We start from the raw sequence: 24,911 nt of genomic DNA on the forward strand, positions 1-24,911 counted from the left end.
ATTTATTATTTTTTTTTTAGATCATTTTTTCTGCTTCCTTAAATTATTTGTAATTAATAAAAATTCTCATATTTTTTTTTGTCTTTACGGTTGTTTTGAACCTGTTGTCACATGACTGTGTTCAGTTTCACAGGAATTAACCAACACACCAGACACTTTAGAGACAAAGAAAAGTTGTTTTTTCCCCTTCAGCACTGTTTAATTGTTCAGCTACAGCTTCTGTAGAACCTGCAAACAGTTCACATTTTAAGGCATTTAAATCCACTGCTTTCACTGCTGGCAGGTGAACCGCTATCAGCACCAACACCAGGGTTCACGGTTGTCTTCAGATCCATATTTTATGCTCCGTTACTCCGAGGCCTCGTAAACGAGCCGATGAGTGGGACGACAAAACGCCGCTCAGGACTCATGAATGTTTCAGAGTCCGGTAACGTGACGCTGGAAAAGTCGTCTCACCAAGAAGACGACACCAGATGGAAAGCTGAGAGCATTTCATAAAAACATTGTTTTTGTTTTTCAAAATAGAAAATCAAATAAACCCTTATTTATTTCTGAGTCTAAAACTAAACTTAAACGACCAGAGGGTACACGAACCAGGTCAGACAAGTGTTCCAGATGAAGACTACTGCTGGTATCACTGAAGGAAGTTTTTGTTTGTTTTTGAGTGAATTACGTTAATAGAAAGAAAATTAAATCCAATAACTTTCTCTTTATAAAAACCAGGTTTCTTTCTTTTTTGTATATTTAAAATCACATTCAGATGACAGCTATTTTTCTAGTCCTGTATCTGGTTTTAAAAGCAAACTTTAAACCGCTGAATAAATAAACAAACAGTATCCTCGGACCCCTCATAGATGAGGTATTTCTGTTTTGGTTTATATTTCCCTTCATGGATGACTGATTGGAAAAACCATCAGTTTTATGAATTTAACAGTACATCCTGAGTCTGAACCGACGTCGCCTCTCGTTTTACGCCCTGGAAATAAATCCCCACAACCACAAACATTCATGATAGCAAACAAATGAGAGGCTGAGGCCGAGTCAAGTGCTCTTGCATCCCACGTTTTTAATGCTGAAACTTCATCCACCACATAGAAGAGACACAACAAGCACTGAACTACGCATGTGGCTCGTGAGCTGGAAGTCAAACCGTAGTATTTTATTTTATTTTTTCAACTCCAGACGGGTGGATGATTAACTTACAAATAACAGCAACTTTCTCCGTTTATTATTATTATTATTATTATTATAGTTATTATTATTATTATTCCTTCTACACAACTCGAAAGCGTAAAAAATAACGATGCAAGAGCGAAACAGCATCTTCTAAACAGACCCTCCGCGGAGAGAGGAACATCTATGAAAACATAACTTAAACGGGCCACATCATGAATGAGTCAGAAAACTGTAAATTACAAAGGCAGCGGGAAAAAACTCCAGCATATTTACAGGTCGTGTTTTATTCAGTACAAACTTTTAGAAGTGTGGTCTGACGCGGTTAACGGAGGGGGAGGGGGGAGGAGGGAGGAGTCGAGGTAACACCAGCAGCGTACAGTCATATTTGATTCCCTCGTCACTCGGTCTGGGAGCGATGGAGGAGGAGGAGGAGGAGGAGGAGGAGCAGGAGGAAGGTTAGGTAGTCGTCTCAGGGGCTGATGGATAGGTTCGGGGCCCCGCCCTTTGAGCCCGACGTCTCTTCGATCTCGGGCTCCTCGGCGGCGGAGCCCTGCGAAGCCTCGGCGGGCTCCGACTCCTTCTTGTCCAGTTTTTGGTGCGCTTGGATCTTCTTGATCAGCCCCTTGATCTCTTCGCGCTTCGTCTTCATCCTCTGCTGAGGAAACCACTCCGACAGGTTGACGGGCAGATGGAAACTGGGAATCGGATTCTGAAAGGAAACATGAAAGAGATTATTAATTTAACCTCTTTAAGTCCTAGGGTGCTAGGCTAAATAAATCAGATCCATGTGCAGAGACTATCCTAGCCTCCATCTAGTGGCCCGTTGATGGTACTACAGATAATAAATGCAATACAGCCATCTTGGAGCGAAAGTTAGCTTAGCACGGATATGTAGCATTCCTTGGTGACTCGTTTCCCTGGGGAGTTACATGTGTGAACAACATGGAGGAAATATTAATATTCTTATGGATTGTATAATGTGCACAATCTCTTCTACATGAGATAGCAATGATATCATTCTGAACTCATTCAGCGAACCCTTGACTAGAACTGGACCAAGAGTTTAGAGAAATACCACAAAGGTTCTAGTAAAAATAGAACCAGGCCCACTCTCCATTTGGACATTTGGAGAACCAAAGAACCCAAAGTGTTCCACATTGGGTTTCGTAGCCAGGTGAAATACTACTGATTCCACTACAGGAGGCAACGTACACACAATTCAACCTTTGGACATTTTATTTAGCCTGGACATCATCACATTCTACCATTGTGCACATTATACAGTCCAGAGAAGATTGAGATTTCCTCCATGTTGTTCACTCATGTAACTCCTGTAGCTGCTGCAGATCAGTGCTAAGCTAACTTTCAATACAAGATGGCTGTGGACCACTAGATGGAGGCAAAGGACCATGTATGAAAACTGAGGCACGGGGCTCAAGATTCTGTCAGGTAAGTCACCATGTGGTGGATAGTTGGCGTTTGGGTTCGACACAGTATTTACGTCGCCGTCGACGGAGCACTCATTTTTATTACCTCGAAGAAACTCTCCACATACTGCAGGACGTAAACTCCACAGTCGCTGAAGTTGTCCTGCTGAGGCACGCGTGGACTCGAACCCTTCATTACGTCCTTCCCAAAACTCCTCTGGCTCCCTTTACGCACCTCCCACTCCACCTCCAGGTACCTAAAACAAACGGCATTGGTTTTCGACTGTAATTTTAATTGACTTCCGGGTTATTATTAACGAGGACACTCTCCAGTTCCTTGACACTCACTCTCTGAGAGTTTTCACTACGGTGGACCGGGCCGGACCACGCAGGGAGTCCATGATGAGAATACAAGGCCTGAAAAAGAGAGAGAGAGGGAGGGTTGGAGACGGTTGGGGTTTGTCTCAGTAGAGCAGCAGCAGCCCCCCCTGCAGGTGAAAACACAGAAGTGCATCCACTCACTGTTTGCAGAGGCTTGGTCTGGAGGCCAGGCTGGAGGCGTCAGAGTTTAAGGGGTCTTCAGGAAGAGTCCCGTCTTCACTGCACTCGTCCTGCACAAAAATAGAGAGGACGTGTTAAAAAAAAGAAATAAATAAATAAATAATAAAAAGACAGAACAGAAGAAGAGTCACCTGACAGGAGCTCTGGTCGTCAGAGAGGGGGTTGGTGTCGTCGTCTCCTTTTCCTGAACCGTAGCAAAGACTGATTCTCTGCAACTCGCCTGAAATAAAAGACAAATTATCAATCATTTAAGCTCTAAAAAAAACTTTAATTACAGCAGAACTGACTCTCTGAGGGGATAAATGAATGAATGAATGAGGAAAAAACAACAAATTTTAATTATGAGGCATGTTTTAGAAACCAGGGTCACATTAATAACCACTGCAGCATGGAAACGTCTCTCAAGGTGATTTAACCTCTACAGTTTTTTGGCCACTGATCTTTTAATATGGAGTATCGGCCAATCCGAGTCCCGATCTGATCTTAAATGTCCTAAAGTTCCTCCCCTTGTTGATTCCTAAACACAGCAGACACCTAGAACATCCCAATTAATGATGAACATCTAAATTCATCAACCAGAGACGCTCGTTGGGATGCAAACACTCTAGGATATGTTTTTCTAAATCTCAGTCCGTCACACCTCTCTACCTCCATCTATTCATCCAGTCAGATGTCTTCAGACCTGATATAAACTCCACCTCAACTCCATCTCCTCCACTCACTCGTGTACTGCTGCTCTCCGTCGGTCTGGCCGTTGCCCGACGTCGCTGCAGACTCTTGGCTCGCCGTGAGGGGGTTTTCCACGTCTCCGTCGGCCGGACCCTCCGCAGGCCCCTCAGGACCTCCAGGGGACAGCTGGTCCGAGCAGCTGTCCAGCCCGTCTCCGTCCGGGGAGAGGGGACGGCAGTGGTCCGGGATGTTCTCCTCCAACTGGAGGTCTGCGGCTGGGACGGGGCCGTGGTACAGCGGGTTCTGCTCAAAGACGGGACCCTCGAGGCCCGGGAAGCAGATGACGGCCAAGTACCAGTGAGCCCTGACAACACAGGAACAGGAGGAGGACATTTAGAATGAAAAGGTTCTGGAGACAAGACTCTACTACAACCATGGTTCCACTAGACAGAACAAACCCTGAACTCAATGAAGACCAGAGGAACCAAGAAGAACCTCAACCAGAACCAAGACTGGTGGAGAGGTGGAGTTGGGTCACATGACTAGATGGAGGAGTAGTAGTAGGAGGAGGAGGAGGAGGAGGGAATAGAAGGAGAGGAAGAAGAGGAAAAGAAGACAGGTGAGACAGGAGACAGGTCAGATATGGTTGAGACAGGAGAGAGACAGGTGGGAGACAGGTGAGAGATAGGTGTCCCTAGAGTCCAAGAACTGTGACTTTTAGTTAAGGCAGATGAGAGACAGGTGAGACAGGAGAGAGGCAAGTGAGAGACAGGAGAGAGGCAGGTGTGAGACAGGAGAGAGACAGGAGAGACATTTGAGAGACGGGTGAGAAAGGAGAGACAGGTGAGAGATGGGTCAGAGACAGGAGAGACGGGTGAGAGACAGGAGAGACACGTAAGAGGCAGGTGTGAGACAGGAGAGAGACAGGAGAGACATTTGAGAGACGGGTGAGAAAGGAGAGATAGGTGAGAGATGGGTGAGAGACAGGAGAGACGGGTGAGAGACAGGAGAGACGGGTGAGAGACAGGAGAGACAGGAGAGAGGCAAGTGAGAGACATGAGAGAGGCAGGTGTGAGACAGGAGAGAGACAGGAGAGACGGGTGAGAGACAGGTGAAAGGCAGGTGAGAGACAGGAGAGACTGGTGAGAGACGGGTGAGAGACAGGAGAGACGGGTGAGAGACAGGAGAGACTGGTGAGAGACAGGAGAGACTGGTAAGAGACGGGTGAGAGACAGGAGAGACGGGTGAGAGACAGGAGAGAGACGGGTGAGAGACGGGTGAGAGACAGGAGAGACGGGTGAGAGGGGTGAGAGGGGTGAGAGACGGGTGAGAGACAGGAGAGAGAGGAGAGAGACAGGAGAGACGGGTGAGACATATTACACATGTACAAGACGTAAGAAGAAGAAGAAAACAAGAAGAGGAGGAAACAGAACAATGGGGAGAGGGAGGAGCAAGAAGACGAAGACGACGACGCAGAAGAAGAAGATGAAGACAAAGACGACGAAGAAGACGAAGACAAAGACGACGAAGAAGAAGAAGAAGCAGCAGTGTTGGTAGTTGGTGTTGGTGGTTGTGGAGTTAGATGCCCTGATCAAAGGACCTCCACCTGAAAGTCACATGACTGGAGTCTGTTAACGACCAGATACTGAAACTGTTTTTATTCCACAATGAAGCAAATGAATGTTTCCTGTAGTAACTTGGTCAACAACAACCAACAACAAGGAAGAATTGATGAATTAATTCCAGGACTCACGATTCGTTGATGGGAACAAAAATGAAATCCTTCTGGAAGAGGTCAACGTGTCGAGTCCACGTCTTCACCCTGTTGTGTTTCCGTTTCTGGATCCTGTCAAAAAAAGACGTTTATTAGATTAGAGTTGGACTCTCTCTCTGTCCCTCCCCCTGTCTCTGAGGGGACACTCACGGCAGGTTGGTGGTGTCCGGGGCGTTCCTCCGGTCTCTCTGGTTCAGCCTCTTGTAGAAGAAGGAGCTGAACACGTGGATCCTTTGAGCGTCTTCCTTTTTCAACTTCTCTAAAACTAAATACCTGTGGGTGGAGGGAACATAAAGACACACGACGTCAGCAGCAGGTCAGTCGTCCCGGAGACGAGGACGTCCACGGCTCCAAGAACTTACTTTAAATAAAAGTCTATGATAACGTCGTTGAGGAACTCTCCATCGTTAAGGCAGTGGAGGTCTTCATTAGTGACGGATATGCCGCCTTTGGCTGGAGGGGGAGGGTACACCATCAACCTGGAGGACAGGGGACAGACGGAGAGAGACACGGGTGAGAGACGGGTGACAGCCAGATGAGAAACAGGAGAGAGACAGGAAAGACAAGAGAGAGACAGGTGGGACAGGAGAGACAAGAGGGAGACAGGTGAGAGAGGAGAGACGAGAGAGAGACAGGATAGAGAGGACAGACAAGAGAGAGACAAGAGAGAGACAGGTGGGACAGGTGAGAGAGGAGAGACAAGAGAGAGACAGGAGAGAGAGGACAGACAAGAGAGAGAGACAGGTGAGAGAGGAGAGACAAGAGAGAGACAGGTGAGAGAGGAGAGACAAGAGAGAGACGGGTGGGACAGGAGAGACAAGAGAGAGACGGTGGAAGAGGAGAGACAAGAGAGAGACAGGTGGGACAGGTGAGAGAGGAGAGAGACGGGTGAGAGACGGGTGAGAGAGGTGAGAGACGGGAGAAAGGTGAGAGACAGGTGAGCGACAGGAGAGACAAGAGAGAGGCAAGAGAGAGACAGGTGAGACAGGAGAGACAAGAGAGAGGAGAGACAAGAGAGACAAGTGAGAGATGAGTGAGAGAGGTGAGAGACAGGAGAGAGACAAGAGAGAGACAGGAGAGCAAGGTGAGACAGGAGAGAGACAGGAGAGAGACAAGAGAGAGACAGGAGAGCAAAGTGAGACAGGAGAGAGACAGGAGAGAGACAGGAGAGGCATGTATTAGTTGTTACATTAGCTTTTGTATGCTAACATAGCGTTAGCTCATAACATGACGTAAGATGAAGAAGAAGAAGAAGGGGAGGAAGAGGAGGGAAAAAGAAGATGACGAGTAAATGGGAAGAAAAAGAGGAAGAAAAGAAGAAAGAGAAGGATGAAGAAGGGGAGCAAGAAGAAGACAGAGAGGAAGAAGAGTAAGAGGAAGGAGACACTGCTCACGCAAGGTGAAATGTTTCGTGCCGTTTTTAAATAAATAAATAAATGAATGAATGAATGAATGAATGAATGTCCTCCAGGGGGCAGCAGAGGGACTCACTTGACGATGGGTCCAGAGAAGGTGGGCAGGTCCTCCTCGTCCTCGTCCCCGTCCCCGTAATAACTACTGGTCTGCTGGCGGGTGGCCATCCGTGTGCGCGTGGGCATGGCGACGGGCGTCGTCGGGGCAACCTGAGCGCCCGTGGTGACCCTGATCGGGGAGGTCTGGGACAGTTTCTGGGGAGTCTGCACCTGGAGAGAGAGACAGAGAGAGAGAGAGAGAGAGAGAGAGAGAGAGAGAGAGAGAGAGAGAGAGAGAGAGAGAGAGAGAGAGAGAGAGAGAGAGAGAGAGAGTAAGACCTCCGTCTCCATGGAAACAGTCACCATGGCACCAACTGATGGAGAGGGTGAAAACATGGCTCATAGCAGGTGATAAATTCTGGACAAATTCGGTTTTTAGATGAAACACTGAGCAGTTTTTAAATTGGGGGGAGCCGGCTGTTTTCATTTACCCAGAATTCATTGCTAAATCAACTTAAAAGTCTGTCTGTCAGACTGAACAGCCACAGAGTCGAAATTTTCCCATTGCTAATTCTGAACATAGACCTGTGTTTCCATGGCGACAGTTGCTAACTCACATAACACCAGTTAGTTTTTACACCTTTTATAACTAAAAAGTTAAATAGGTCCAGGTGTGAACACTGATCTGGTCTCTAGAGTCCAGGTTAAACGGGTCCAGGTGTGAACACTGATCTGGTCTCTAGTGTCCAGGTTAAACAGGTCCAGGTGTGAACACTGATCTGGTCTCTAGAGTCCAGGTTAGAGTCCAGGTGTGAACACTGATCTGGTCTCTACTGTCCAGGTGTGAACACTGATCTGGTCTCTAGTGTCCAGGTGTGAACACTGATCTGGTCTCTAGTGTTCAGGTTAAACAGGTCCAGGTGTGAACACTGATCTGGTCTCTAGTGTTCAGGTTAAACAGGTCCAGGTGTGAACACGGATCTGGTCTCTAGTGTTCAGGTTAAACAGGTCCAGGTGTGAACACTGATCTGGTCTCTAGTGTCCAGGTGTGAACACTGATCTGGTCTCTAGTGTTCAGGTTAAACAGGTCCAGGTGTGAACACTGATCTGGTCTATAGTGTTCAGGTTAAACAGGTCCAGGTGTGAACACTGATCTGGTCTCTAGTGTTCAGGTTAAACAGGTCCAGGTGTGAACACTGATCTGGTCTCTAGTGTCCAGGTTAAACAAGTCCAGGTGTGAACACTGATCTGGTCTCTACTGTGCAGGTGTGAACACTGATCTGGTCTCTTGTGTCCAGGTTAAACAGGTCCAGGTGTGAACGCTGATCTCGTGTCACTCCACATGTGGAGGTGGTCTGGGACACATGTGACCTCCTTCCTTTGGTAGTGTGAACACACAATGAGTCCTGGGTCACATTAAAGACCACCTACTCAACAGGGCTGATCTGAGGAAGAGGAGTTTAACTCATTCATTCAACCACTAGTAGAAATGATCACATGAATCAGTGATGTCTGTTCATTAGTAATGAGAGACTTTTAAAAGATTCTCCAACATATTTGTCCCGTCAGGGTGGAGATCAACGTGTGGTAGACCTTACAGCCGGTTCCAAAATACGGATCTTCTCCCCAAGTCATGACTCACATTGTCTTAGTGAACCCACCTTCTCCATCTTCTCCATCTTCTGCTTCGTGGCCTTGTTGTAGTTGACCAGCCGCTTGTTCGCCTCCTCGAAGGTCATCTTGGCGGGGAAGTTCTCGAGGCCGTTGGTCTGGCCGATCTCGCCCAGGATGTCCTCCAGGATCACCTGCTCCTTCATCGACAGGCCGTTCTCGAAGATGAGGACGATGTACTTCTCGTCCAACTCTGCTGGCACAGAACACGGGACACAGTTTGAGATGAACGGTTGCTGAGGTTTATCAAAAGTGTCCCCGGGATACTAGCATCAGTTTGAACAATGGGAGGAAGCAGAGACACCATTTCTCCTACGGTCTACGTTCTGTACCACTCACCGTCCCCGGCGCAGTCGAACCAATGGTCTTCCTTATCACCGGACATGTTGAGCTGAGAACGCAGGCGGTGGCACTCGTTCGGGGTCGTCTGGAAGTACAAGACGGGAAGTTTCCGGACGCTGCACCACTCGCAGCTGATCAGCTCCGACGCCCGCAAGCAAATCTTCTCCGTGGTGCCCTGCTCCCGGCCTGGGCGGCAAACACACCAGTCACATTTTCATGACGTTAAAAGCCTTGAAAAACGTACACGAGGTCGTACATAGACGCTTTTACACTGCGTGGACAATTACTGGGAAAGTGGGTATTTTGACCAGATCTTCTTTTTTTATGTATAATTTCCAACTCCATGAAGAATAAACTTGAATGCCTACTGGATTTAAACATACTAGGTGAGGGAGGTTGTGGCCTTAGGAGATCAACGCCCTATATCAGGTATGCACAATTATTAGTCAGCTTCTTTTGGGCCAGAAAACAGATATAACAGACTCTGAAAAGTCAAAAACTATAAAACATCTTTCAGAGGGATGCAGCACTCTTGAAATTGCCAAGATATTAGGACGTGACCACAGAACCATCAAACGTTTTGTTGCCAAACAGCCAAAAGTGTCGCAAGAAACATGTTGAGAGAAAAAGACGCAAATGAACTGCCAAAGATTTGACAAGAATCAAACCCGTTATCCTCCAGTGCTGTCGTATTCCAGAAGTGTAACCTACCTGGAGTGTCCATAAGTTCAAGGTGTTCAGTGCTCAGAGACATGGCCGAGGTAAGAAAGGCTGAAACCCGATCACCACTGAACTAGACACACAAGTTGAAAAGCCACGACTGGGCCAAGACATATCTGAAGACAGATTTTTCAAAGGTTTTATGGACTGATGAGATGAGAGTGACTCTTGATGGACCAGATGGATGGGTCTGTGGACATAGAACTCCACTCTGACTCAGACGCCAGCAAGGTGGAGGTGGGGTACTGGTATGGGCTGGAATTATTAAAGATTAGCTTGTTGGACCTTTTCGGGTTGAAGATGGACTCAAACTCAACTCCCAAACCTACTGCCAGTTTCTAGAAGACACTTTCTTCACACAGTGGTAGAGGAAAAAGTCTGCATCTTTCAAGAAGACCATGGTTTTTAATACAGGACAATGTTCCATCTCATGGATCAAAGTAGTTCACTGTATGGCTAGCCAGTAAAGGCCTTAAAGATGAAATAATAATGACATAACCCCCTTCTTCACCTGACCTAAACCCTGTTGAGAACTTATGGGCCCTTCTCAAACGTGAGACGTACAGTGGAGGAAAACTGAACAGTGTCTGGGAGGCTGTGGTTGCTGCTGTTGCACAAAAAGTTGACGGTCAAGTGATCAAGAAACTGACAGACTTCTGAGTGTTACTGAAAAGCAGGGTGGCTATACTGGTCACCGATTTATTTTTTTGAAATGTCAGAAATGCTTATTTGTAAAGTTTGAGTTGTTTGTTTATTATTCTGACTTTAAAAGATGAAAATAAAGAAGTGAGATGGGAATATTTTAGTTTTTTGTGCACACACAGATATTCTCGTACAAAAAGCCCAAAAACCGCTTCCTTAAACATTCAGGTTTGAGGTTTATTAACATCTTGGATTGACCAAGAGCACTGCTGTTGTTAAAAAGTTCAACTTGCCTAATAATTGTCCACGCAGTGTATAACCAGGATTCTTTGACTAACAAATTACTTAGATTGAATAGTTTGTGCAATGGACTGAAAAGTCCTGGTAATGTTTTATTTACTGAATCCATACCTTCAGTTTCCAGCTGGATTTGGTCGATAGAAAACTGAAAAGACAAAAGAACAAAACAGAATTTACTATCTTCATCTTCTTAGGACAACAACTTTACATCCAAGTTTGACACTTTAATTAACCTTTAAACGCATTTCCAGTAGTTTATACAACATAATGAACCTTTACTTCCTGCAGATGTTTCACAATTGAAGCCTTGCAGGGGAGCAGAGTCAATAGTGTGAAGGTTCTCAATCATCCAGGACGTGGTACATCCAAAAAACAAGGACAACTGGACTTGGTTTGGGTTTCGTTAAGATATTTCCATTCACTTTCTTCAAATCCCAGGTGAGTATCTGGTCGTTGACAAACACCCACATGTTCCTATTTAAACCTAAACTCCCCGTCAGTCTTTTAGAACCGAAGATTTAGATGAAACGTCTTCAAGAAAACCCAACAAGTCCAGTTCTCTTTGTTTCAGACAGTTTTTATTGTATAGTACAGAAAACTATAGGTGAGTCTATTCCAGCCTTAACGAGCCTCTGTTGAAGTGACGCTTGGTGCATAATGGAGTTGTACACCTGGACTTAGAGAGAGATGTTCCAATGTGTCACCTGTGTTAATTAATTTGTGATATATGTATATATTCACTATGGAGCTATTGTTTCAATTTATCCAATTTGACAACTGTCTATATATGATTATAAAACTTAAATATCTTTCATAACTTGTTTCTATGTGATGAAGGTAAAGGACAAAAAAATTAACTATAGTTATAGGGTTAGTCTGTTCTACTTTATGTACAACGCAAATAACTGTTTTTTTTCTCTTCACTATATCACTAGAGCACCATCCCAACTAGGAAGTATGGTGGTGGCAGCATCATGTTGTTGGGATCCTTTGCTTAAGAATGAACTGGTGCACTTCACAAAAATAGATCTTTTGCAGACTACGAAAAAAAAAAAAATAGATATTTATGTAATTATGTACTCATCAGCAGCTGTTAATCGTAATTTCTCTCCAGTACCAAAATTAATCCAGTGACAGATCTCACTGCAAACAGGACCAGCTGCTTCTTCAGACTTGTAACCAAAAATAGACCAAAACCAAGGGAGCAATAACTTAGAGAGGCATCACCACCAAGGACAATTATGTGAATATGCTGAGGCGACATCTCAAGACAAGAACTTAAAGCTTGGTTATAAATGTTTCTTCTAAATGGACAACAACTCCAACAATATATCTCCAAAGCTGTAGCAGAACAGATTTGGTCCTGACCTCGACCCAGTGATATGTCTGTGGGCTTAACAAGGAGGTCTAGAAAGCAGTTCAAACTGTTCTGTTGGAAGTGTCTACAGAAGCTGTGGAAGGTTATCCGTAAGGTTTGACCCATGCTGGACAATTTAAAAAGGCAGAGTATTTAAACTTCTCACCTGATGAAAGAAAGAAATCTTCCTCTCTCCTACTACTGTGCGTTTCATGTTGTTAAAATGAACAAGTAAAAAATCTGAAGACTCACAACAACGGGCTTCAACACCATCCGGCGTAGAGTTCCTACTCTTACGCTCCGACACTCCAGTATGATGCTGTCGCACTTGGACATGATTTTGGATTTCTTTGGCCTCGGCTCAGGGGGCTGGTTTCCAAACTGTGACAAAGAAAATAAGAATGGTTGTTAGGTTTGAGGTGCTGAAGGTCCTCTGATGAGCTGCTCTGGAGAAAGCCTCGCCCGTCACCTGATCCTTCATGCGGGCTCTTCGAGGTATCGTAATCTTCACGTTGACGTCCTCGAAGAATTCGGCGCCCAGATCCTCCAGTTCTCCGGCGCTCTTCACCGCCGCCTCCACCCTGCCTCCGGAGGGCGCCGGAGAGGAGTGGGCGGAGTCGGCGGGTCGAGGGGAAACACTGTCCAGTCTGTTGACGCTGCCCGTGCTGGCGTTGTCGGCCTCCTCCTCTTCGTCGTCGCTGGACAAGACGACTAAAGAAAAAAAAAAAGGCTTTTTGGTTTTATACCTGAAGCTATTTGTTTATGAGCTCTTGTTTTTTGAGTAGAACTTAATTAGAGATGTCTATTAATAATTATATCCTGCAGAGGGCAATAATAATCCAAAAGGCAGTTTTGATTAACTGGTTGTATAAGACAAGCGTTTTAGAAACCAGGGTCACCTTAGTAACCACTGCAGCAGGGAACCATCTCTCAGGGTGCTTTTACATCCTTGTTTTGTTGTTTTTAAGGCTGCAATGACTCGTCAAAGTCGTGGATGACGTCGGCTACATAAATAAGTCGACAAAGCTTGAACTCAAACGTCAAAAGACAGAAAATAAATTATCAAATAAAGACCCTGGCACCTGTGGTTTGATACTGCAGAGGCCTGTAGCTCAAACCTGCCAAAATAGAGGGCAGTAATAATCCCCCAAAATAATAAGTCGTAGTTGCACGCTTACTAAAGTTAAAGCTATTCCCCACTGCAGCTAAAGTTTAGTCTAATGGTTGGTTGGTGATCAGAGCCTGGGAGTCGTTGTCGTGTCCTCATCAGTTGTTTGTGAGAAAAGAACTCGACAGAGAAGCCAGAGCAGATGCTAATGTTAATGCTAATGTGGAGTTTCAATGTTCTCCTTATGTCTGCTATGTTTCCTCTGAGCCTACAATGTTTTGTGGTGTGAAGTTTGTTCTGGAGTCTCTCTGTTTGGAACCGATTCTGCTTCAGCAAAGATCTACCAAACTTAAGACTTTACAATCAACTTCCTTCAACACTCACTGGGGTCGTTGAGCTCGTGCTGCTGGGCCGCCGCTGCCGCCGCCGCCGTCGTCCTCTTCCCTTTCGGCGAGTTCCTGGTTCCGCAGCAGCTCGACGTCCCGGCTAACAGATGGGGCCTAGTGTTGTTGAGAGGCAGCGGGGTGGCCCTGGTGTTAATGACCCGTACGGGCTGGGCGTCCATGCACGGCGCCCTCATGGTCGTGACTGGTTTGTAGAAGTTCTGCTGGGGGCTGTTTGGTCCGGGCGAAGGCTGGGATCTGATGGGGGGACGCGGGGTCGGGGAAGACAGGGAGGCCTGCTGGGAGGGCAGGGCACTACCACAGTGATCACACCTGCTGCTGTCCTCGCTGGGTTTGCTGCACTTCAAGCACACCGAGTGGTAGACGATCGGCCGGAGAGGCTGCAGAAGGAAAAACACAAGTTGAAGAAGGAAATCTGATGTTATCACCTCATGAATGTGATCGACTTTCAACAGACGTCAATCTGAAGATACGAAAGTTTTTACATTTCTCCATAAAATGACCTGAATGTCCTGAAAGTTGACAAAGAGAACCCAATCACACACATTTATTTATTTCACGGCCATCTGTGTAGATATCACATGACTTCTGGGTAATGAAGTCCAAACCCTCTGGGCCTCTCTTACCTCCGCTGCTTTAACCTGCAAAGGGAAAGTACAGCAGTCCTCCAGGGGTTTCCTCTTCTGCTGGATGCGACGCTTGATGCTCAAGGTCTCTTCTTCTGAAAGAGTAAACCAGCGCAAAGACAAAAGTATAGTTTGTCACTTTTGAACAACCGGTTCAGTGCAGATGTTGCTCTGCTCGTTTTCCTCGGCCGTGAACTCACCTGGGATCACCGGACAGGTGAGGATGATGCTCTCCACTTCTACAGGCCGCTGCGCGGTGGAGAAGTCGTTCCTGCAGGAGGACAGACGACATGGAGAGGTCAGCGGATTTAAACCGACCGGATGGATGAGATGAAAACTGTCTGAAAGTCTGAAAGTGTTCTTCCTTCTCAATTTTCTTCTACAGATGAGAATCAAAGCTACGTTAACATCAACCAGTACGTCTTCAACCTGATCAGAGATGAACTGTCACCATGGAGACTGAATCAAACGATATATGGGTTTACATCGAAACATCAATCACTGCAGAGGAGCATCACATCTACTGGAAATAGAACAGCAGAAGAAGACAAAGAAGAAAGGAGGCGTGAATGTAAAGAGGAAGAAGAAGAAAGAAGGGGTGAATGTAAAGAAGTAGCAGAAGAAGAAGAAAGGAGGCGTGAATGTGAAGAGGAAGAAGAAGAAGGGAGGCGTGAATGTGAAAAGGAAGAAGAAGAAGAAGAAGAAAGGAGGCGTGAATGTAAAGAGGAGGGAGAAGAAAGAAGGGGTGAATGTAAAGAAGTAGAAGAAGAAAGGAGGAGTGAATGTAAAGAAGAAGAAAGAAGGGGTGAATGTAAAGAAGAAGAAGAAGAAAGGAGGAGTGAATGTAAAGAAGAAGAAAGAAGGGGTGAATGTAAAGAAGAAGAAGAAGAAAGGAGGAGTGAATGTAAAGAAGAAGAAAGAAGGGGTGAATGTAAAGAAGAAGTAGAAGAAGAAAAAAGGAGGAGTGAAGGTAAAGAGGAAGAAGAAGAAAGAAGAAAAAGAAGGGAGGTGTGAATGTGAAGAGGAAGAAGTAGAAGAAGAAAGGAGGCGTGAATCCAAAGAGGAAGAAGAAGAAAGGAGAGGAAGATGTTTTCCCAGCTCTATCTCCAACACTGAATTCTTCAGATCTCACTACAAACAGTAACAGCCAAACTAAGCCAACTAAAGGAGCTATAACCTGGCGTCTGTGCCTCCTATAACGTGGCCTCTATACTTTCACCACACTATCTCCCAAAAAGAAGTAGGTCAGGTCTCTAAAATAATCCGGTGTCACGGAGACGGCTCGGTCTTACCTCTGGGATGGCTTCCTTATTGCCGGGGGCATGTGTGCGTGCTGAAAGTGTCGCCCCTGTAAAACGATTCCTTGCGACGGCGTAGGACTGATGATCAGATAGTTGTTGCCGTTGGGCATCGGCGGCGACGTTGCTACTGTGATGGGGGGCTCGCTGCAGGAGAGGAAGAGTCAGAGGAACATTCATTACCGGCCAGGAAGCCAGAGCAACTTCCTCAGCCTTCAAGTTGGTCTGGACTCTCTCCGTTGGGAACTGATTATGCTCCTGCAACTAAATAACTCTGATTGGTTGAAGGAATATTTAACTGATGCAGAGGTATTGTTTTGTCTTTGCCTCTGTTGGAACATGATCTCATTTTATTATACTTGAAGAGCCTCTACTGCACTTTGAGATGTTTTATTAATGTAGTACATGAATAAACGTCTATCCTAAACTAATGCTGAAAACCAGAATCTTTGTGATGATGAACAGATTCAGATCAGTCTAGATGTTAGATTAGAACTTTGTCACTAATGAACTCTCCAAGTTGAGCGTTTTTAAACATATAAACATGACAAACATAACATACCTGGGTCTTTTTGGTGCCAGCCTGCTCAGAGGCCTGTGATTGTTTAGCCGGTTTTCATATGTTCGCAGAGGATCGGTGGAAGCGAAGTGTCTGAACGTGGGAGACTGGAGACACAACAAACGTTGACATAGAAAGTCTTCAGTCAGAGAAGGTTTGTTATGTATTAGCTTCCTAGCCTCTCAGCTAACAGTAGCGCTTCCTAGCTTCCTAGCCTCCCAGCTAACAGTAGCTCCTCCTAGCTTCCTAGCCTCCCAGCTAACAGTAGCTCTTCCTAGCTTCCTAGCCTCCCAGCTAACAGTAGCCCTTCCTAGCCTCACAGCTAACAGTAGCGCTTCCTAGCTTCGTAGCCTCTCAGCTAATAGTAGCTCCTCCTAGCCTCCCAGCTAACAGTAGCTCTTCCTAGCTTTCTAGCCTCCCAGCTAACAGTAGCACTTCCTAGCCTCACAGCTAACAGTAGCGCTTCCTAGCTTCCTAGCCTCCTAGCCTCCCAGCTAACAGTAGCTCTTCCTAGCTTCCTAGCCTCCCAGCTAAAAGTAGCTCCTCCTAGCCCCGCAGCTAACAGTAGCTCTTCCTAGCTTCCTAGCCTCCCAGCTAACAGTAGCTCTTCCCAGCTTCCTAGCTTCTCCAGGGCTGATCTAAGAGGCCTGATGGGAGCTGACGACACAGTGAGAGTCAGGAAACAAGCAAAGTTAAGGGACAAAGATTTACCTTTTTCCCCTCGGGGGAGGTCGGCTGCTGCCGGTCCATCTCCTCCACGCTCACCTCACTCGCACTGAACAAAAAGAAAAGAAACAAGAACAAGTTCAAAAATTCATGCACATACTCGTCATACATTTTACTCACCAGCAGAACATGAGTCTGCTGGTGTTTCTGTATCAGTGAAATATGAAATATCACGTCTGCAAATTAATGGGCAAAATGGATTTGTAGAGGTTGACAGATCATTTTTCAGATTATCTAAAACTACAATATTAACCAAAGATGTCCGGAACCAGGTGAGGAAAATTATTTTTGACTTTTTTCGTTGCTACACGGTGATGCTAGCTAAGGAATTACAGCGATTTGGAGCTCCTCCTTTATTGCTCCTCCTACCTAATAGAAGCTCTTCCTATCCTCCCAGCTAATAGTAGCTTTTCCTTGCTTCATCGCTTCCCAGGTAACCCTTAGCCTGCCAACTAAAAGTAGCTCCTCCTAGCTTCCTAGCCTCCTAGCTAATATAAGTTCTTCCTAGCATCCCAGCTAACAGTAGCTCCTCCCAGCTTCCTAGCCTCCCAGCCAATAGTAGCTCTTCATAGCTTCCCAGGTAACCATAGCTCCGTCTAGCTCTTCCTAGCCTCCCAGCTAATAGTAGCTCTTTCTTGCTTCCTCGCCCTCCAGGTTACAATAAACCTTCCCAGCTTCTTCACCTCAAAGCTAACAGTAGCTCTTCCTAGCTCTTCCTAGTCTCCCAGGCAATAGTAGCTCTTCTCAGCTTGTTAGCCTTCCAGCTAATGGTAGCAAGCGAAATTGCATCTCAATTGAGCTAAATTGCTCCTTTTTATGTCCTTGTTTGTGTTTGTGACTTTTCAGATATCAGCTTGTGCTCTACAAACATTTAACAGAAACAGAAATTGATCATTAGCTGCAACCCTAATCCGTTTCTATGAAGACTTAACGTCCATAAAGCGTTTAAAGAGAGCAAGCGTCTTCCTGCAGGCGTCTGTCCTAAGGATGGGTAATATTATGCAACGCTAGCAAGCGAGGATTGACATGCAGCACAGATCTGTAGCGAGACAGGAATAGCTCGCTGATCAGCGGCGGCGGTGGGAGAGTGATGCAGTGCAGCGCTGAGAGCGAAGGCCGGTGGAAGTGCTTACTCATGCCTCCTCCTCCTCTCCTCTTCACTGTCATCAGAAAGAGAAAAGCTCCAGCTGTTCTTGTACCCTCCATCTCGCTTGGTCTCTGATCTATCCAGGGCTTGAATTGAATAATAAGATAAACCACGTCAGTGCAGGGAGACAAGACCGAGACACGGCCACCCAGCTGGAACGACGGATCATTTCAGCTGGGTGACAGTCAGGCTGCTGCAGAAAGCACCAGAGACACACTCATGTCACGGCAGTTACATTTAAATTCTGCTTCTTTACTCAGACTTTGACGCTGATCAGTGAGAATCTGTGCCGATGTTGGTTGATGGTTCCAATATTCTTCTGTAAATTAAGACGATTATACCAAAATGATAATTTGTGACATGAGTGTCAGTCATAGAGTACATGTACATGAGTAAAAATATGCAGCACCTTTTTAAAAAATACATATCTGGGTTCTCCACAGAGTCCTGGACGTTCAGCAGGTTATGGAAGTTATTTCTAATATTTTGTAGAGAGAGTTGGAAGTAAACAGGGTTTGTCTAAGAGTTCACCTCCTGTCAGAGTGGTTGTCAAAGAAATGAAAACAGCCACTAGCTTGCGTGAATGTGACGGTGAAGCTTAGGAAGCCCTAAAGAAAAGGTGTAGATTCCACTGACGCCGAAGATTTCAGAAACCTTGATGCAAAGGTATTAATACTGTTGACACAACAATGGCCGAAGGTTTCTGTGAGAGATGACCTCCCATCAGAGTGTTTCCAGTTCATCAAAGAAATGAAAACAGCAACTAACTTGTGTGAACGTGACGGAGTAGCTTAAGAAGCCCTAAAGAAAAGGTATAAATAGGTATTAATACCGTTGACGCTACAACAGCCGAAGGTTTCTGTAAGATGTTGACCTCCCATCAAAGAAATGAAAACAAGGAGCAGCTTACTTCACCCACAACAGTACATTTCCATAAACACAAATGTTTCTCAAATCAGACAGTGGGTGGTGGCGTAAACCTTTGATAATCTGATCTCCTATAAACCATGTAAAACCCTTGATCTGCTTGTTGATGTTCCTCCAACCAGTCCTGAGCCAGGAGGCGTCATCCTGCTGAGAGAGGCCATCAGGGAATCCTGTCTCCATGAAAGAGTGGACACGGTCTACAGAGATGATGAGGTAGGAGCTACGAGTCAAAGGAACGTGAATGAAAGAACCCAAGGTCTCCCAGCAGAACGTGGACCGAACATCACACTGTCTCCACTGGCTTGTCTCCTGCCCATGATGCATCCTGGTTCCATGTGTTCTCCAGGTTAGATCTGATCAGACCAGAACCTCTTCCATCCTTCCTCCAGGTCTCCATGGTCCAGATCTGAGCTTCCATCAGAGGTCAGAGGTCAGCATGGACCTCCTGACTGGTCCGAGATCAACTGAGTGTTCCGACTTCTTTCTATCAGAACCAGAACCACACGAGTCAGAACCAATGATCCTTGGTCCAGGACCCTGACTCTGGTTCTCCTACTCCTCCTCCTCCTCATCTTCTTCCTTATTGTCTTCCTTCTCCTCTTCCTTCTGTCTCTGGGTCTTCTCCTTTGTTAGACCACTCTTGACCTCCTCTTTGGGCTCTTCCACTTTTTCCTCTTCCTCAGTGTCTTCGTCTTGCTCCTCATTCTCTTCCTCCTGTCTCTGGGTCTTCTCCTACGTTGGACCACTTTGGACCTCCTCTTTGGGCTCCTTTTCTCTCTCCTCTTCCACTTTTTCCTCTTCCTCAGTGTCTTCGTCTTCCTCCTCATTCTCCTCCTCCTCCTCCTGTCTCTGGTTCTCCTCCTTCCTTGGACCACTGGAGACCAGGATCTAGAGCTGCAGTTCTAGAGATGTTCTGATCCTGGTCCTCGTCTCAAAGTCTCTGAAATTCGTCCACTTGAAACATTTTTCCTGCCTCCGTGTGTTCACCTTGCTGCCGTGCATTGATCTAATTTCTTTTTGTCTTATTCTGTCTCTGTGCCGTCGGACTAATTTCCCTGTAGGGAGGTTAAGTGTTTAATTTTCCATTCTCTTAATTCAGTTTTTGTTGTTTTCCACTTCGTGAAGCCGTTCTTGTCTTTGTACCAACTTGTGAGATAACACACACACACACACACAAAAATAAACGAGCCACAGTGTTGATGCACAAACAGACAGAGCAGAACATGAGCTGGATGCTGCTGAGCAGGGTGGTGTAGAGTTTATCACAATGCCCCGACTTCCTGTTTCCTCCCAGAAATCAACCGAATTATTTGAAGTGGATTTCAAAACCAACAGTCGACGCGCGCACACACACACACACAAGGAGCAGAGGAGTGAAAGGCAAGAAAACACGAGCAGGAAAGGTCAAAGCTAACTTCACCTGGCCGCAAGCCCGGCAGGTAAACAGCACTTAAACCCAGAGTAATCCCCCGTCACTTTAAAACACGCATGTGGCTAAAAGTCAGGCCTTAAAAGCCGCGTTCTGTTCTTTCTCCTTAAAAGCAAATAACTCAGAGGCTCACTTTCCCCCGGCCTCGTCCATAATACCTCAACAGAACATTTTGATAAAACGCCGTAGCCCGTTTTTAGTGAATTACCCATTTTACTGTCTTTTTAAACGACAGGCAAAAGAAGAAGAAGAAGAATCACATATTAGATATTTGCTTCTAGTTCAATCCTGCACAAACACAACTGAGCCTGTTCCCATCTCTTCCAGACCTGATTCGACCCTGTATTTGGCAAGCTCCACGTTTTCCTCCATCTTCCATCTTCATAAATTTGGTTTGCAGACGGTGTACTAATGGATTTCCTGCAGGATGACTCTCAGATAAGGTGGATCTCTCTCTCTCTCTCTCTCTCTCTCTCTCTGTCTCTCTCTCTCTCTCTGTCTCTCTCTCTCTCTCTGCAACTGCTTCAACTACACCAACAACGTCAACTATCGCATGATGTTCAGAATTCAAAAGGCACGCTGAGAAACACAACGGCAGTCGGCTCTACGTTAAATATCCACTTAATCTACTGGAAACAGAACGCATTCCTGCAGTTAGTTTATCAAAATCTGCAAAATGCAAGCTGGGATGAGCAACCTAAGGTTAAGTAGGGTGAATCCAGGCATTTTTAACATAATCAGATCGGTATCAGGCCTCAGCCAAGTCTGATCTTATGTAGTTATTTGTTTTAGGTCCGACATAAACCAAAGCCACGTCCTCGCAGGGTCAAAAACTTCTTGTTCTTCTTCGTTGGCTAGCACCAAAAAAACAAAAGAAGAAGAATAAGAAGAAGAAGAGAGAGGGTTAGGGAGTTTATGGCAGCGTTGGATGACCAGAACATTTCTGGAGTAGAGAACACAAGGTACCAGCTACCCTCTCCACACTACATTAACTCAGACAGAAAGATTTATTGGACTGAATCCAGTCCACTCTAAGAGAAGACAAGGAAGACAAGGACAGACTTTAGGAAGCTACAGGAGACCAACTCTAGGAGAAGACAAGGACAGACTTTAGGAAGATACAGGAGACCAACTCTAGGAGAATACAAGGAGAGACTTTAGGAAGCTACAGGAGACCAACTCTAGGAGAAGACAAGGTAGACAAGGAAAGACTTTAGGAAGCTATAGGAGACCAACTCCAGGAGAAGACAAGGTAGACAAGGACAGACTTTAGGAAGCTACAGGAGACCAACTCTAGGAGAAGACAAGGAAGACAAGGACAGACTTTAGGAAGCTACAGGAGACCAACTCTAGGAGAAGACAAGGAAGACAAGGACAGACTTTAGGAAGCTACAGGAGACCAACTCTAGGAGAAGACAAGGAAGACAAGGACAGACTTTAGGAAGCTACAGGAGACCAACTCTAGGAGAAGACAAGGAAGACAAGGACAGACTTTAGGAAGCTACAGGAGACCAACTCTAGGAGAAGACAAGGAAGACAAGGACAGACTTTAGGAAGCTACAGGAGACCAACTCTAGGAGAAGACAAGGAAGACAAGGAAAGACTTTAGGAAGACACAGGAGACCAACTCTAGGAGAAGACAAGGAAGACAAGGACAGACTTTAGGAAGCTACAGGAGACCAACTCTAGGAGAAGACAAGGAAGACAAGGACAGACTTTAGGAAGCTACAGGAGACCAACTCTAGGAGAAGACAAGGAAGACAAGGAAAGACTTTAGGAAGCTACAGGAGACCAACTCTAGGAGAATACAAGGAGAGACTTTAGGAAGCTACAGGAGACCAACTCTAGGAGAAGACAAGGTAGACAAGGAAAGACTTTAGGAAGCTATAGGAGACCAACTCCAGGAGAAGACAAGGTAGACAAGGAAAGACTTTAGGAAGCTACAGGAGACCAACTCTAGGAGAAGACAAGGAAGACAAGGACAGACTTTAGGAAGCTACAGGAGACCAACTCTAGGAGAAGACAAGGAAGACAAGGACAGACTTTAGGAAGCTACAGGAGACCAACTCTAGGAGAAGACAAGGAAAGACTTTAGGAAGACACAGGAGACCAACTCTAGGAGAAGACAAGGAAGACAAGGAAAGACTTTAGGAAGCTACAGGAGACCAACTCTAGGAGAAGACAAGGAAGGACTTGGATCGGACCGTAGAGAGACAGAATAACTTGATCAGGACATCCTGATGCTAACTGGTGCTTCGACCAATCAAATATTCCTCCTGAATAGTTTGATCTGTGACCTCTAGAACGGTCGATATAATGCTGCAAGAAGCTCCAGATAATTTCCCAAAACATCCTCCAGCTCGGGACACGTGACGTCCCGGCCCGTGGACCGGAGCAGCAGGATGTAGCGGTGCCACCAGCTGCCTCCTAGCACGCTAGGTGTGGTGGTCGCCAGCAGCCGAACATCGTCACAGATGAACGTCTACTTATCATAGCCAGTTACGCCTCAACGTGGACAGATGCTTGGTTTTGTTTTTATTTAATCAGAAGCCATAGAGTCGAACCTCTGAGGAGATGGAGAGACTGTTCATCTCAGATTAAAGACGACAAGAAGACGTCTGTTACTGGCTTCAGCACCATTTAATTGATCAAACTTTGTGTTCTGTGCATGTTTGTATTATAATTTATTGAATAATAAGATAAATACAGATTTAACAACAAATATAAGTCATTAACAAAAGCTTTATGTAAGTTATTAAGCTTTTAAATTCAATATTTAACCTTTTAAGCAGAGATAAAACATCACCAACAGCATAAATAATGTCTTATTTATTACTATAAACGTTAGCATGCTAACATCTGTAGTTAGCATGCTAGCTGTGCCACTACAGCAGCTTTATATCTATTATTAGAGTTTTTCTGCAACTCTGTATTTAATATTTCATGATTATGAGAAGCATTTAAATTTTTAAATTAGCCTTTAAATTAATATTAAACAAAGAGATATTAAAAAAAAAATGTAGATATGTTAGATTAGAAATACAGATTTAAATAGATTTTAAGACACTGGAGGATTAATTAACAAATAACAGATTAAATATTGAAGTTTTTAATCTTATTTAAGATTCTAAATGTATTTTTTTAACCTTTTAAATGGAGCTAAAGCACATTATAATAAAACATCAGCACAAATAACGTCTGTGTTTACATTTTTCTACTATAAAGGCTAGCATGCTAACATCTGAAATCAGGATGCTAGCATGCTAGCTGCGGGGCTACAGCAGCTCTGCGGGTGTCAGCACACTTAATCTGTAATTTTATATTTATTATTAAAGTGTTTGTGCATCTGTGTGTGTTGTGTAGACGTGTGTTGTGGCAGCGAGCAGCCGAGCAGAGACAGGAAGGCCTCTCTGAGCTGCAGCTACCTCTGACTCCCACACTGCACACTCAGCTAACGTCAGAGCTAACGGCGGCTAGCTCTGCTCTCTGAACGGGTTCTGGTTTAAAAACCCAGCGCCCCGGACCCGGACCACCCCCACCCCGGTCACCGGGCCGTGTCCCGCTCCTGGCCCAAACATGTGTCACTGCCACCGGCCTGACAGCGCCCGCTCCGCCGCGGCTGTGTGTGCGGGGATGCGTGTGTTGTTGTTGCAGGCAGCTTTATGAGGCTAGCTAACGTTAGCCTGTAGCTCAGTGGGCTCCCCACAGATTTTCGGGACCGATCTCTGTTTGACACCAGCCGGCCCCGAAGGCTGTCTCTCTGCGGGCAGGGACCCGGAGGCTGTGTGCGGGTAAAATGGCTGCTGGAGGACCGGAGCGTCGGAGCGGAGTGTCACGGCTTACCTTCGAGGAAAATGCTTCTATTGTTGGCCATGTTTATTCCATGATCCTCGTCGGATGGTCGTGTTGCTCATCGGGCGACTCGGTGCAGAGGATCGGCTGAATGTAGCGGGTCTGACCGACGGAGGCTACGATCCAGAGACTGGAAAGTTAGCATCCAGGCACCGGAAGTACGAACAGCTCGGCTTCAAAATAAAAGCATTTAAATAATAGTTTAGTTGGATATAAACATTCAATTTAAAATATATATATGTATGTTTAGCAACACATATACCACCTATATAGAAGAGTTTAATTTAATTTAATTTATGAAATTTAATTTAATTGATTTGATTAAGTGCTACAGCTGTTTTTATGGCTTTTAAACCAAGTGTTTTTTTTCCAATATTTTCTTTTTAATGGCAGTTATAAACACTTCAAGTTAAAATAAGTTATTTTATATGTATTATTGGTGTTTGTGCAAGTCTGCATTTTAGTTTTTGTATGTGTATTATGTGAAGAATAATAGAAAAAAGAATAAAATTAGCCCTTAAATGAAACTTTTTGAAATTTTTTGATATATTCTTAGAAAAAAGGATTAAGGTAAATTTTAAGAAACTGAAGGAATATTGGCTCAATAACAGACTCTTAATTAAAGTAATTAAGATTCTACATTAAAAATAATAATAATAATAATAAGTAATAAAACAAAAGCATAAATAATGTCTCTGCTTTGCTATTTAAATGTAAATCTGTTTTAAAGCAGATTTTATTCACA

The 24,911-nt window shown here is 45.1% G+C and overlaps 1 protein-coding gene across 2 annotated transcripts; it reads right to left on the reverse strand.

Annotated features, from left to right (window-relative positions):
- Positions 1–538: 538 nt before the first annotated feature.
- senp6a (SUMO specific peptidase 6a) lies at positions 539–24,317 on the reverse strand. 2 transcript variants are annotated; one of them, XM_084559744.1, is made up of 23 exons: positions 24,158–24,317; positions 17,945–18,044; positions 16,797–16,860; positions 16,089–16,192; positions 15,521–15,673; positions 14,429–14,499; positions 14,229–14,323; positions 13,583–13,982; positions 12,560–12,801; positions 12,343–12,471; positions 10,845–10,878; positions 9,069–9,257; positions 8,720–8,922; positions 7,099–7,289; positions 5,970–6,086; positions 5,758–5,880; positions 5,587–5,679; positions 3,887–4,197; positions 3,296–3,384; positions 3,126–3,214; positions 2,952–3,020; positions 2,710–2,860; positions 539–1,885 (listed from the first exon to the last, which is right to left on the reverse strand). In XM_084559744.1, the coding sequence occupies exons 1-23, from the start codon at positions 24,186–24,188 to the stop codon at positions 1,646–1,648; spliced, it is 3,288 nt and encodes a 1,095-aa protein (XP_084415870.1). In that variant the 5' UTR covers positions 24,189–24,317; the 3' UTR covers positions 539–1,645. The 2 variants fall into 2 exon arrangements, with proteins under 2 accessions (XP_084415870.1, XP_084415871.1); XM_084559745.1 differs by lacking the exon at positions 17,945–18,044 and having other exon boundaries at positions 24,158–24,277.
- Between the last annotated feature and the right edge of the window lie 594 nt (positions 24,318–24,911).

This window comes from Chelon labrosus (assembly GCF_963514085.1).
Source record: "Chelon labrosus genome assembly, chromosome: 14".
NCBI lineage: Eukaryota > Metazoa > Chordata > Actinopteri > Mugiliformes > Mugilidae > Chelon > Chelon labrosus.

Excerpts from the sequence above, each read along its gene's own strand:
- senp6a (XM_084559744.1), bottom strand. The coding sequence starts at position 24,188 with ATGGCCAACAATAGAAGCATTTTCCTCGAAG. Across the intron at positions 8,923-9,068 it reads GTTCGACTGCGCCGGGGACG|AGTTGGACGAGAAGTACATC; the intron begins GTGAGTGGTACA and ends CTGTGCCAGCAG. Across the intron at positions 7,290-8,719 it reads AGATGGAGAAGATGGAGAAG|GTGCAGACTCCCCAGAAACT; the intron begins GTGGGTTCACTA and ends CTCTCTCTCCAG.